We start from the raw sequence: 15,387 nt of genomic DNA, 5'->3' as shown, positions 1-15,387 counted from the left end.
AAATGTAGCTCTTCTTATCAGGCTTAGCACTTCTTCACTGAAACCATGTGTTAACACTAGTGATACTGCCTGGGATAAGAATATATTCTTGATTTATCTGTGGAATCCACTGAAGATTCAAAAGTCAATTTCTTAAGCAATCACAGCACGAAACTGGACAATCCTTACCAGATGGTCCAAATAAAAGGATCAACGGTTGGTGAAATTCAATGGTGTTTTCTGTGTCAGAAGCCAAGTGAAAACCTTTGGAATGAGAAGATTTTATAGGCACAGCACTTGATCTCTTCGGTGGAAGAGTCAAAGACAGAAATAAAAGTGATGCCAACATTATGAATGCATAAAAACAGATTATAAAACATCAGAAGCTTAGACTCTGTTGTTAGAATTTCACAAAAGCCGAGCACAGCATGCAACAGCAGCTCTGCACAGGCCGAGCAGACCTGAGACACCGCCCCGCCCCTCACGCCACAGCCTGCCTCACGTTCCTCCACCTTGTGTAGCACGTGGAAGGCGTTTATATGGCACGTTTCAGAGAAATAAACACACGAACTGTTTTTGATTTTCTGAGGCCCATGATGATTTATTAACAATAAAGCAGGAGGAATAAAAGTGTACGAGAAAACACGGGCTAGAAAAATTGCTTTTAGTTTTTATTTCACTTGCATTTTTCCTTTTTATATATAAGTACCAGAGTAATATATAACTTTATGTCTCAAACAAATGGAAAAACTACAAGTGACTAGTGACAGCTTAGAAAATGGGAATGATTAAATTTCTGAATCCAAAATTTTTATTGAACAATGAGAATTCTCTCCCTCCATTAATGTTTATTTTATAATGACATTATGAAGAAAGTCCAGATGATATGAACACTGTTTTAAAGGATGGATGCTTGTAGTTCAAAAGCTTGTAAGTTTTTAAACTATGGAATCAAACATAAAAAATTCCCTAAATTTTAGCTGTGTATAAAACAAAAATGCAATTTAAGGTAAATTATGGCATCTATATATTAGTTGATGTATATGGAAGAAACACTACTTTAACACTGAAGAGACTGAACAGAAGGCTGAAGAGTGTGGTGATAATGTGTGTGCACTTGAGAATTAGACTGAGACTACTGCATAACTTTGGGCAAGTTACTTAACTGCTTCTCAGTCTCCTCATCTACAAGGTGCAAAAGGTATTTACCTCACATGACTATTGTAAGGATTAAATGAGATAATGCAGTAAAGCACTGTATAATAATTGGCAGATGACAAGTGTCCAAAAATGTTACTTTCTTACTAAATGTTTAAGAGAATTAAGTGATTTATATTGCTAACATATAACATTTATGTATCCAAATAAAACTGTTAGATTGTAAAGGGCACAAGAAGGCATGTGTACAATTTTTCCCCACTCAACACTGAAAACAAAAAAGAATATATGATTGCCGTGGCCAGATAGCTCGGCTGGTTGGAGTACTGTCCTGAAGTGCAGAGGTTGCCAGTTCGATCCCCAATCAGGGCACATACAGGAACAGAACAATGTTCCTATCTTTTTCTATCTCCCTCTCTTAAGTCAATAAATAAAGACTTAAAAAATTAATAAAAGAATAACTATTCAAAATCCCACATCACTCAAAATTCTACATATTATACCACACTGATGAAGTTGATTATTTTTCTTTCACTCCTAACAGAAACACAACCTACAAATCTAGGTCATATCAAATGTTTAAATCTATCATTAGTCTTCCTCATGTTAACAAATGTAACTCAGGATAATACTTCTGGAGTTCTCCTTTTGACTATTATATTTTAAAGGGAACTTCTCACTCTGTTTTAGCACATTCCTGAATGGAAAGAGGTGTGTGTGTGTGTGTGTGTGTGTTTGTGTAACTAATAAGTACCAGTACTTGATCATAATACTGAATTCTGACCCAACAATCTTTCTAACAATCCAGGTGTTCCAAGGAAACTGGGTCAAGACATGGCAAGACAGCTCATTTTGATACTATTCCCTTCCCAAAGGGAGTAACACATCAACACCTTTTTTTTTTCTTTTTGGTATACTTAACTCATGATATCTATGAACAGTGGAAAAGACTAGGAATTTGGTGACTAGAAGTAACAATCAATTTCCTTCTTTCACAAAGAAAAACTAGGGGCCTCTTCAGGTATAGAACTATACACTATATAGATTCAGTGTGGTAGCAAAATAACGATCCTATGAAAATACATCCACATGCTAATCTCCAGAACCCAAGAATATGCTACTTCATATGGAAAAGGGACTACTCTGCAGATGTAATTAAGTTAAAGATCTTAGATGGGGAGAGTATCATGGATTACCTGGGGGGCCAATATCATCACACTGGAATTTAAAAGCAAAGAAGTTCTGATCAAAGAAGGGGCTCTAACTATGGAAGAACGGTCAGAGAGATGCAATGTTGCTGACTTTGAAGATGAAAAAAGGGGTCACAAGCCAAGAAATGTGGGCGGCCTCTAAGAGCTGGAAAAGAAAATCTCCAGATTCTTTGCTAGAGCTCCAGAAAAAAACACAGCCCAGCCAATGCCTGGATTTTAGCCTGTGAGAACCGCATCAAACTTCTAACATACAAAACTAGAAAATAATAGATCTGTGTAGAAAATAATATGTGTGTTGCTTTAAGCCACTAAATTTGTGGTAATGTGTTATAGTAGCAATAGAAAATTAATAGCCAGGTATTCCTACGGCCTTATGCACTAGAATTTCAGGATCCAAATTATATTTTAACTACTATTATTTAAAAATGCAGTGTTTTGGGGAAAAAAAACCCAACAACTCATAGACACAGATAATAAATAGTATGGTGATTACCAGAGGAGAGGGTTGGTGGGGGGGAGTACAAGAGGGTACAGGGGAGAATAAATGGTGATGGGAAGAGACTTGTAGTGGTGAAAACACAATACAGTGTACAGATGATGTATCACAGAATTGTACAACTGAAACCTATATAATTTTATTGACCAATGTCACCTCAATAAATTCAATAAAAAAAAGAAAAAACAATGTTTTAGAGACCTTACCAATTAATTACTTTAAGCTTTTAAAATGTAAAAAGAAAAAAATGTAAAAAAGAAGTTTTAAAAACAACTTTTAAGTGTTACTAGCACTGGCCTTTAGAACTAAGACTTTAATCAAATATCATAGCTAGCCCATGTTAAACACTTAACACAGCATCTTTTCTTTTCCTAAAGGTGTTACAAACAGACTTTGAGGATAACTTATGATGGTTTATCCAAGACTAAAATTACCTATTTTATTTCACATACTCTCATATCCTGCCCCTAAAAAAGGGTACTTCACTTGACCAACATATTAGATAAATGTCTTTTTCTACTCATTTAAAGCTCTGAGCTTGTTACATGTCCCTTCCTCCATTTTTTTTCTTTCAATACATCATTCTTAAGGGCTAGTGCCTGATTAAAATCAGTGCAGAATCTTCACGGTCAGTACTGACACCACAGCTCCCACGTACCTAAGTTCATCCATTTCCCGCTTCTTCTTCATCTCTTCCTTTTCTCTCCTTTTCATTTCCTGGATTTGAGCTTTTTTCTCATTCCTCTCCTCACGGTCTCTGCATTCCTTCTCCGCAGCTAAGTCTGGGAACCGTTCCATTTTGGTCTTTTCTAATCGGTTTAAGATCTCATTCACTTTCTTCTCCACTGTCACAATTTTCACCTTTGAGGGACATGGGTAAAAATATTGATTTTTTTTTTATTAGCATGCGAGAGAGAAACAGGAGAGAGAGATGGGAAGCATCAACTCATAGTTGTGGCATCTTAGTTGTTCACTGATTGCTTTCTCATATGTGCCTTGACTGGGGGCTCAGGCAAACCAGTGACCTTGTGCTCAAGCTGGTGAGCCCAAGCTAAAGCCAGTGACCTCGGGGTTTCAAACCTGGGTCCTTCAGCATCCCAGTCTGACACTCTATCCACTGTGCCACTGCCTGGTAAGGCTTGAATATTTATTATATGATTCCCCCCAGAATAATGAAAAGGCTTTCCAGGGGATCAGCAACCCAGCTAACTCCCTTTAGAAAACATATATCATGGCGAGTCCTCAACAGCAAAGCTGTCAGACAGAAAAGACAGTCCACCCGGTGGCGGGAGCCCACCTCCTTCGGTGGTGCAGAACACTTACATCCCTCTGCCTGTGAAAGCCTATCTGGCCCACGTCCATGTCAGCTGTTTTCTTCAGGTTAGACCACGGTGTATAGACCACATTCACGTTGTTCATCTTGCAGCCTGCCGAGAGAGACTGTCTTCAATATGCAGGCAGGATGACACTGAGCAAAGTGCTCCCTTACCCCCTGGCAAATTACTATAATCCAACAAAAGGAAAGCTTATAATGAACAAGGCATCAAGTGTTTCACATCACAAAATACTTAAACACACACGGCAAATGGTAAAGCTGCCAAACACAATCAAGCTGAAGTATTACAGTGGAAAGCAGGGTCCATGGGTTCACCTCAGGGACTTTTGAGACTCCCTGAAATTGAATGCAAAAGTTACTAGGTGCATTGTTTTAAAAGAGAAAAGGTCCAAACAGATTTGCTCAGATTCTCAGAAGAGTCCTTCATCCAATAAAAGTTAAACAGCAAGATAAAATCAAAAGCCTGGGATTCAAGAGACCTGCCCTCTGTCCTGGCCCTACCACAACCAGCTGTGTCACTTGGGAAAAGTCTCAAGGCTCTTGGAATCTCACCTGAAACATGAGGAAACTGGACCAGTGCTGTCCAATTTTGTTTTCTTGTTTATTTGTTTTAGCAGTGGAATCTCTTTTACCAAAGAAACATTTCAACTACTCAAAGCAGAGATGCTGCGGATGAACGGGGCGCCAGGTACCCTGTTTACTCCTCCCCCTCTCCCTCACCACGTCCATGCCATGTTTCTCCTCTACACCAACAGCCTCCCAGGCAGCTCGGATTTCACATTTTAATGGCTGGTACAACACTTGGCCCTTCAAAACAGGAGGGCGATTTATTTCATGCTTTATTAAATCATCACATACATCGGAGAAATCTGGTGAACAGCACCTTCACTTATGAAGTACTCCTGCCTGAAAATTTGTCATGTGATCCTACTCAAGAGGAAGAACCAGACTGATCTAGTCTCCCCTAAAAGTATCAATGTCCTGAAAGACAAAAGAAGATTAGAGAGGCAGGACAAGCAAATTTAACACATGATCCTGGCTCAGAAAAAGTGCTCTAAAGGCACTGGGAAACTTATATACAGACTGTACAGCCATGAACAGTATTTGATTCATGTTAAATTTTCTTAATTAATCGTTGTAATGTAGTTACATCTTTGTTCTCAGGACATAAATGACAGGTTACAATGTCTACAATTTTCTTACATATGGTTTAGCTAAAAATGTTATTCGTGAGTGTTACAGAAAGAAAGCAAACAAATACAGAAAAATTGTTGGATCTAAGTGAAGAGTATTTTTTGCAACTTCTCTGTAGGTTTGAGATTTTTTCAAAATCAAGTTTTTAACAAGTCTGCAATGCTCAAGGGGAATACAACATGGATTAAACAATGGATCCAGCCTTCCAAGACTAAAGGAGGCAGATAGGTGAATAAGGGACTTCAGGTAAAAGCGGAACTCACTGAATACTGGAAGGAACAGGTAAATGCTAAAGGGTACAGAGAAGGCAGTGGTCGCTCACAGCGGGAGGAAAAGGCCCCATGAGAGGTTAGAGCTGAGCAGATAAGACAGAACACTTTAAAGTCAGACTGCCAACTTCAAATGCGATCTCTATAGAGCTCTGGTACAGTGGGGAAATTCTTTAATTCTCTTTAAGTTTTGCTTTCCCGTCTATAAAATGACAATAATAATATCTAATTCAGTTGGGTTGATGAATGGAATACTCTGTCAAATTTCTCTAACATCATGCCACACATATTATTAACACTCAGCATTAGCTATTGCTACAACTATTATGTGAACCTTGAACCTCAGCTTGGATTTGGACTTGATATGACTGACAAGGACAAAATGGAGAGCAGAGAGAATGATACAATCATGCACCACATAACAAACATTCCGGTCAATGGCGAAACGCACATGACTGTTGTCCCATAAGATTATAATGGATTTGAAATTTTTCTATTGCCTAGCAATGTATGAATGGCATCTGGAAGACACTCAAGAGGTTCGTCCATGACTTCAAAGGATTTGCCAAGGATGAGGAGATTGCAAAAATCAACAGGGCTGTGCTTGAGACGGCAACCAGCTTTAGCCTGGGTATGGTTAAGGATGACACTAAGAGGCCCCTGGAGGTGGGTCCTGAGGAATGACTAAGAAGTGGTTGCTGGAATGGGTCAGGAATGCATAGCTGAAGAGACAAGAGAACAGGAAACTCAGGGTAAGAAAATGAAGAACCCCCAAGAAAATTCAGTGAAGGAGGGTTTAGCAGAACTTTTGCAGACTTCAACAAGATGCTTACAGTTAGAAAACGTGGACCACCACCCCTCCAACACAAAAAGGTTTCATTAATAGAGAAAAATATTTATATTTATAGTGTACTATCTGCTTACAAGCAAATCTATGATGGGAAAAAAAAATCCAAAAAATAAAAAACAAGCCAAGCAAATCACCATGGACATATTTCTGGAAAGAGTGACAGTTCTTCAAGAAGAGCCTCAGGCAGGTCCTTCAGGGGGTGTTCCAGAAAGAGGCACTGCTGTCACCAGAGATGACAGCTCCATTTGTGTCATCCCCTTAAGTCCTTCCCATGGGACAAGCCTTGCAGGTGGGAGACAGTGATATTGATGATCCTGACCCTGTATAGGCTTTGGCTAATGTGTATTTAAGTGTCTTGTTTTTAATGAAAAAGTTTAAAAAGTAAAAAAAAAAATTGTTTAAATAAATTAAAAATGAATAAAAACCTTACAGAATAAGGTTATAAAGAAAATATTTTGTACAGTTGAACAATGTGTTTTAAGCCGTTATTACAAAGTCTAAAAGTTAAAAAAGTAAAGTTTATAAAGTTATAGTAAGCTAAAGTTACACTGAAGAAAATTTTTTTTTATAAACTTAGTGTAGCATAAGTATACAGTATTTATAAAGCTACAGCAGTAATCAGCACTGTCCCAGGCCTGCATACTCACACTCACTCACTGACTCACCCAGAGCAACTTCCAGTCCTGCAAGCGCCATTCACGGTAAGTGCCCTACATAGGTGCACCATTTTTTATCTTTCATACCACACTTTTTTTTTTTTTTGTATTTTTCCGAAGCTGGAAACGGGGAGGCAGTTAGCAATGGGCTACATGCACCCGATCGGGATCCACCCGGCATGCCCACCAGGGGGCGATGCTCAGCCCATCTTGGGGTGTCGCTCTGTTGCATCCAGAGCCATTCTAGTGCCTGAGGCAGAGGCCACAGAGCCATCCTCAGCGCCCGGGTAAACTTTGCTCCAGTGGAGCCTTGGCTGCGGGAGGGGAAGAGAGAGACAGAGAGGAAGGAGGGGAGGGCAGAGAAGCAGATGGGCACTTCTCCTGTGTGCCCTGGCCGGGAATCGAACCGGGACTCCTGCATGCCAGGCCGACGCTCTACCACTGAGCCAATCGGTCAGGGCCTCATACCACATTTTTTATTGTACTTTTCATATATATGTGTGTGTGTGTATATATATACATATGTGTGTGTGTGTGTGTGTGTGTGTGTGTGTATATAGTGTGTGTGTGTGTGTGTGTGTGTGTATATAGTGTGTGTGTGTGTGTGTGTGTGTGTGTATATAGTGTGTGTGTGTGTGTGTGTGTGTGTGTTTCCGAAGTGAGAAGTGGGGGTGGGACGGTGGGGGATGCCCACCAGGGGGCGATGCTCTGCCCATCTGGGGCGTTGCTCTGTTGCAACCAGAGCCATTCCAGCACCTGAGGCAGAGGCCATGGAGCCATCCTCAGTGCCTGGGCCAACTTTGCTTCCATGGAGCCTTGGCTAAGGGAGGGGGAGAGGGAGAGAGAGAGAGAGAGAGAGAGAGAGAGAGAGAGAGAGAGAAAGGAGGGGTAAGGGGTGGAGAAGCAGATGGGCACTTCTCCTGTGTGCCCTGGCCAGGGATCGAACCCAGGACTTCCACACACCGGGCCGATGCTCTACCACTGAGCCAACTGGCCAGGGCCTTTCCTATATTTAGATACACAAATGCTTAACAATTGTGTTACAACTGCATACAGTATTCACTACACTGACATGTTGTACAGGTCTGTAGCCTAGGAGCAATGGGCTACATGAGTAGTAGGCTATTCCACCTAGGTGTGTGTAAGTTCACTGTGTGATATTTGTACAATGACAAAATTGCCTAACAATGCATTTCTCAGAACATATTCTCATCATTTAGTGACACATGTCTGTATAGCAAAGGCACAAGGTAGAAAAACAGCAAATATTTGCTTTGGCTGAAGTAGGAAATATGTGAAGGGAAAAAGAATTCTGTAGTCAGATCAGATATGTTTAAATGCCAGCTTAGAAGTTTGGACTTGATTGTATAGACAAGGTAGGGACATCATGAAAAGACTGGGCTTTAGAAAGTTTAATCTGGCAAGACAGTATGAGATGAATAAACAGGCTGACCAGATGCTATGAAGACAAACAAGTTCACCCCAACTCCCTTGGTTCTCAGTGCTGAAGGTGGTCAACCACGGAGGAAAATATTTTAACTACACAGTGACACAGTGGAGTGCCCTTAGCAAATCTCACAGCAGAAGTAATCTTCAAGGCTCAACGTCCGCTGCTATTGACTCACAAGAGTGAGACTCTTAGGCCAAGCTCCTTTTTCTGCCAAGTGAGCTGCTGCTGCGAAAGACTGAAGAAGAGGAATTTTGTATCATGACTGTTCTCTCCTCTTTTCTTGTTTTCTCTAAAGCTAGTCATCTTTATTGTCTGACCTGTGGTGGCTCAGTGGATAAAGTGGTGACCTGGAATGCTGAAATCACCTGTTCAAAACGGTGGGCTTGCCCGGTCAAGGCACATACAATACAGCAATCAATGAACAACTAAAGTGAAGCAACTATAAGTAGATACTTCTCACTTCATGACCTCTCTCTCTCCTCTCTGTAAAATCTATAAATAAAATCTTAAAAAAACCAACCAAACAAACAAACAAACAAAAACTAGTAATCTATAAAGCGATCAAGAAGAAAGAGGCCGGAGCTGTTTTCACACCTGTCAGCCAGGGGCACGGAAAGGGGAGGAGAACATGTAAAGAGGTTGCAACACACTAGGAAAAAATGATAGTTTTAATTTATATCATTTTTATGCCAATAACTGAAGATCTTAACTATAAATCTTAGACACTTTATATTCATTAAAATGGAATGTCCTAAAACTAACTTGTAATTTAATGACTTATGGAGTGCAAATCAGTGGCTCTACAAGAGATTTCCACCCTCTTTGGCGAGCTACCTGATTCATTAAAGCTGCCCAGTTAGACTAGGAAAGCACAGTCTAAGTGATGGGGGAGAGGTCACACTCCCCAGCTCCTGTTCTATAATCACCAACCCCTGGCACCTGCTGTTGGCTATGTGTCTGCCCCATGCTCATCTTCTATCCAAACCTTGTTTCTTCCCAACCCTCTTACCTTACACCAACTTCATAATCCTCAAACTTACCCCTACCCTATCTAGGTCTACACCCTCTCCCTAAAATCCAATCTACTAACTCAAACATTCTTGGCAGAACACCATCTCTTGGCTCCCCTTAACTCCCACCTCCACCTTAGTAACTGTCCTCCTTAATCTATACTACTATTGAGAGATTACATTTTGTACAGTAGAAACAGACAAGTATCAAGCCCTACCTAAAACACTTAATAGCAATTTTTCTCAACCCTCCCTGCACTCTAGAATCACCTGGAGAGCACTGCAACCACACTGATACTCACGGATTACCCAGACCTATTAAGTAAGATTCTCTGGGAGACAAAAATCAACTGATTTGATAACTTCCCAATTTACAGGGAGAAAAAAGTAAGGAGAGAAGGGAAAAAGATAAAGCAATAGAGTTTGGAGACCTGAGTTCTAGTATATAATGACAAATAGTGGAAATAAAGACATCAAACAACTACAAATAAAGCCACGGGACACATTTCTTGCTTAGCTATTAACATAACCTGATTTCCAAAAGTCTCTCTACAAATAACTTAAGGGAAGGCAGGTATAGACAACCTATTATTCAAAGTAAGAAAAACAAAGTAAAAAGAGTTGAGAGAGGGCCATAAACATTAGAGGAGCGGGAAGATTAGTTTTTGTTTTTTGGTAGGTAGCAGAACTGCCATCTGAAGAGAACAAAACAGGGCAAAGGCATATTACATGTCAATCCTTTGACACAAGCCAAAATCAGGAACATGTTCTCTAAAAGGTAATCCATTTCAGACACAGAGAAATCCATGCTAGTTTTGGAAACACCACCAGGAAAACTGACCTTGAATGCTATTAGCCTTCACAAGATGGGCACAGTCCATCAATACTTCCTTTGGAATGTCTTCTATGTTCTCCCCCTGAAACAAAAAACAAAACAAATGGTCCACTACTTTGTTACTGGTCAATACTAGAGCACTCACTGGGCTTTGCTGCCTTACCAGGCAATTTTATTAAAAGCAGGGGCTCTTCAATTGTATTTCAGAACACTGAGCAATAAAGTCTGTTACAGGAGTGTTTATCTATGTCTGAATAATTTCTCTTCTTCTACTTATTTTTACTTCTAGAAACCTTGTGGGGAAATGGTGCCAATTTTTGACAACTGGATGTCTTCTTAGCTGAGGTCCCTACGACCTTCCTCTCAAAGCGACATCTTATAGTTTTAGATCTCAAACATCTAGTAGATCATCTGCCCTCAGCCTTAGTCAGGAAGCAAACTCTTGGTGTGTTAAATAAAACCATCCACTATAAGGGAGAAATAATATTGATTCTTTTCTCTCCAGATACTGTATCAAAGTCAAAGCTGAATAAGCAAAGCCACTCTAGAAGAACATAAATATTTCAGTGGCAAGAGCAAGTGGAAATCAACTCAGTACTGGCTCCTACTAGGCATGGGATTACAGAATCACTTCTGTCTAGAAATACATTGTTCTACCTACACAGATATTTGAGATAAATTAAGTGTATTCCATTATGTTTCTACATTTTTTGTATTGACCATTTTAAATGAGAACCTCTTAAAAAACATAAATTTGGATCCAAAACTAAGTGATTCAAGTTTGTAACTCCTTTAATGGTGCATCTCATCCTGTGTAATCCTTGACCATAGAAGATTCAAAATTTAACGTCTTGCTAATGCAATGACATCATTATGAATATCAACCATTATACTAAGCTATAATATAGTGACAATGATGCCTTCAAGGGCTTCCACAATACAGAGCAGCTGGCTGACCTTATGCTAAATAAATCAAAATAAATAATTTAAAAATACAAAACAATAACTACCTATGTAAATAGTCATATGAAATGGATGAGCCTCCCTTTACCAATGAAGAAAATGACGCTTAGTAAGGTTAAGTAGCTGGGCCAAGGTCCCACATACCTACTTAAGTGATAGAGCTGAGAGAAACGCAGCACTAGAACTATGCTCTAAGACAGGGGTCCCCAAACTACGGCCCGCGGGCCGCATGCGGCCCCCTGAGGCCATTTATCCGGCCCCCGCCGCACTTCCGGAAGGGGCACCTCTTTCATTGGTGGTCAGTGAGAGGAGCATAGTTCCCATTGAAACACTGGTCAGTTTGTTGATTTAAATTTACTTGTTCTTTATTTTAAATATTGTATTTGTTCCCGTTTTGTTTTTTTACTTTAAAATAAGATATGTGCAGTGTGCATAGGGATTTGTTCATAGTTTTTTTTATAGTCTGGCCCTCCAACGGTCTGAGGGACAGTGAACTGGCCCCCTGTGTAAAAAGTTTGGGGACCCCTGCTCTAAGACATGGTGCCAGAGCATGGTGCTTACAGAGTTCTTGTGGAAACCTTAGTTTCTTGGCCTTGATGTCAGGCTGTCCCAATACCCCCTTCTTACTACCTGTGGCTGTCACTATTCCTGCAGCAATCTCTGCTTCCAGTTTTGCAACTTCTAATATAAAATGAGGGAAAAAAACTCATTAGCATTATGCATAAACTCAGAGAAAACAAACTGAGTGGAGAGTCTAAGGTACTCTGAAGATGTAAAGGTAAGAACCTTAACTGTGGGCTTTGTGCCATCTATGTTAATAAGAAACCTCTAGATAAGGAGAATTGTCTTTGGGTTGTTAAAAATCAAAGAAGCTAAAAAAAAAAATCAAAGAAGCTTACGAAAGAGGACAGCTGAATATCTATGCTCTTCAAGGTTTGGGTTGAAGTCAACTGAATTCAATAAAAAAAAATTGGCCTGGCCTGTGGTGGTGCAGTGGACAGAGCATCAACCTGGAACACTGAGGTTCTCAGTTGGAAACCCTGGGCTAGTCCTGTCAAAGCACAAACAACAATCAATCAATAAATAAACAACTAAAGTGAAGCATCTAGGAGCTGATACTTCTCGCTTTTCCTCCCTTTCTACTTTCTTTCTAAAATCAATAAACGTAAAAATCTTTAAAAAAAAAAAAAAAAAGAATTGCCTGACCAGGCAGTGGCACAGTGAATAGAGCGTCAGACTGGGACTTGGAGGACCCAGTTTCGAAGCCCCGAGGTCACCAGCTTGAGCGCAGGTTCATCTAGTTTGAGCAAGGCTCACCAGCTTGAGCCCAAGGTCACTGGCTTGAGCAAGGGGTCACTCGGTCTGCTGTAGCCTCTCAGTCAAGGAACCTATGAGAAAGCAATCAATGAACAACCAAGGTGCCGCAATGAAGAACTGATGCTTCTCATCTCTCTCCTTTCTTGTCTGTCTGTCCCTATCTGTCCCTCTCTCTGTCTCTGTCTGTCACACACACACACACACACACACACACACACACACACACACAATTAACACATATAGTGCTTAGCATGTGGTAGGTTTTATTCTAAGTGCTTCAGATAGGCAAGCTCATTTAATCCTCACAATGACCCAGCAGAACCAGTACTGTTAGCTCCCTTTACAGATGACAATACGGGCACAGTTAAATAATATGCTCAAAGTCACATAGCAAGCAGCAGAGCCAGGATTCAAATCCAGTGGGTTTAGAACCACTTAGTCCCACTTTATCTCCAACACTTACTTGGTGTCTACAAAGGACTGTGCTATTTACTGCAGGAGATCAACCAGGTAAGAGTTCCTTAAAGAGCATATATTTTTATTGAGCACATTATGTGCTTCCAAAAGAAAATATTACTAAAACTTCTGTTCAAACAACTAATAATTGGTGGTAATGTGAGCTTGGGACAACCACCATTCATTCCATTTTTTAACACAACAGAACTCAAAGGAAAAACTTTTAACATGAACCAAAGGGAACTTGGTAACACCACGCTCTATTTCTTCTAAACTTAAAATAGTTCCAAAATGGCAAGAAGTGGCCTAGGAGAATTCAGAATTTTGTTCAGGCAGAGTTCATAATTTTCCTGTTTTTCTTTATATAATATAGTTCTTAAAAAAACAAAAGCACGAGTCAAGATGGAGTACAATGTTTAACCTTGCTAGCAAATTAAAAAATGACTATTATAACCATAATGAAATAGCATAAATGGTCAAAAGGTTGCTCAAAAGTTATAAAATTCCCCAAAGTGTTTGGAAAACCTCTATTTTTCTGATAGCATTATAATTTAGCACAATGCTTTCAGAGAGCATTGTGGTATGTAAGGAGGTACCAAACTGTTTGTATCTTTTGACCCAGTAAATCCATTTCTGAGAATTACTCTTTAAAAATAAATAAATAAATAAATAAATAAATAAATAAATAAATAAATCCTAGAAAGTAGTTTATAAAAATATATTTCTTGTTGGCAAGCCACAATGCTGAAAACTAAACCTAGAGTTTGACATAGAAACTTTCATATTCATTGGGGCATACTGCCAATTCAACGCAGTCAGCCAAAAAAATAAATATGAAAATAACACTGTAACATAAAAAAGTTTATAAAATTGTCACTTTAAAAAGTAATACAATCAGCCTGACCTGTGGTGGCGCAGTGGATAAAGCTTCGACCTGGAACGCTGAGGTCGCTGGTTCAAAACCCTGGGCTTGCCTGGTCAAGGCACATATGGGAGTTGATGCTTTCTGCTCCTCCCTTCTCTCTCTCTCTCTCTCTCTCTCTCTCTCTCTCTTTCTCTCTCTCTCTCTCTTTAAAATGAATAAATAAATAAAGTTTAAAAAAAAAAAAAGAGTAATACAATCAGCCAGGATGTCATGTGAACTGAGACAAAAGAATCTAATTGTTGTAGGACACAACATCCCTGAAGGGGGTTGGCTTATATATTATATAAACAAACTCTGGAAAGCTGTTTTGATTGGAAGCTTTAAGGCAAAAACACCCCAAAACAACTGCACATAAACACTGCACTTTAGTTGATAAAGTTGTTTTGTAAGGGGAAGCGGGTTAACAAATCTGAAACCACAATAAATGGTGGCCAATGGGAGCCAGGTTTCTCACTGTCTGAAGCAAGGGGAACAGCAAGAATAGCCCATGTAGTAATGGATCTGACAGACATTAGTATGAGCTACTGTTTAGCTTAACGTGGATACAGATGGAGAGGTACAAAACAATTGTTCATATGAGTTCATATGAGTATGTACATGGGTTAGTACATATTTGTGTACACACAGACACAAACACACATATTTCCAGCTCTGTCAGGGAAGAGGGCCTCTGTGTTATTCTACCCCAAACCCATAACTCCAGTCTATTCATGACAAAAACATAAACCCAATATAAAATACTTGCCCAATACTTCTCAAACTGCCACGGTCATGAAAAAAAGGGAAAGAGTGAGAAACTGTCCCAGATCAAACACTGGGCAGACAGGACAACTAAATGCAACGTGGGACCCTGGACTGGATCCCGGAACAGAAAGAGAACGTTAATGGAAAAACTGATGAAATCAAAATAGAGTCTGTAGTGTAGTTAACAGTAATGTACCAATGTTGGTTTCTAAGTTGACAAATCTACCATGGCAATATGAGATGCTAACACTGAGGGAAATTGTGTGTGCAGTATATGGGAATTCTGTCCTCTCTCTACAACTTTTCTGTAATCTAAAATCATTCTAAAATAAAACACTTAAAAAAGCAATACATACAACAAATGTATATACATTCTAATTCAACTATAAATCTTTTCCTTTCACTAATATAATGCTGTTTTAAACCTCCGAAAGCCCCTAATAACTGGGAACACCTGCCCTTGGTGAGGCAGGAAAACCACATGATCTCCCCTGGAGAAGACAGAGAGTCCAGCAGTGTCAATGGAAATGAAAGGGGG

At 39.7% G+C, this 15,387-nt stretch overlaps 1 protein-coding gene across 4 annotated transcripts in view; it reads right to left on the bottom strand.

The window, feature by feature from the left end:
- The window catches only part of CCDC25 (coiled-coil domain containing 25), a 50,241-nt gene that overhangs the window by 13,394 nt on the left and 21,460 nt on the right, over positions 1-15,387 (bottom strand). For all 4 annotated transcript variants that reach the window (XM_066341369.1, XM_066341341.1, XM_066341349.1 and 1 more), the window contains 3 exons: positions 10,451-10,526; positions 4,168-4,271; positions 3,503-3,705 (listed from right to left, as the gene is read on the bottom strand). In XM_066341369.1, coding sequence (XP_066197466.1) covers positions 3,503-3,705; positions 4,168-4,271; positions 10,451-10,526 — 383 coding nt within the window. The remainder of the gene's footprint in view (positions 1-3,502; positions 3,706-4,167; positions 4,272-10,450; positions 10,527-15,387) is intronic.

This window comes from Saccopteryx leptura, chromosome 1 (genome assembly GCF_036850995.1).
Source record: "Saccopteryx leptura isolate mSacLep1 chromosome 1, mSacLep1_pri_phased_curated, whole genome shotgun sequence".
NCBI classification, from domain to species: Eukaryota; Metazoa; Chordata; class Mammalia; order Chiroptera; family Emballonuridae; genus Saccopteryx; species Saccopteryx leptura.
This window is presented reverse-complemented; position numbering and strand designations above follow the sequence as displayed.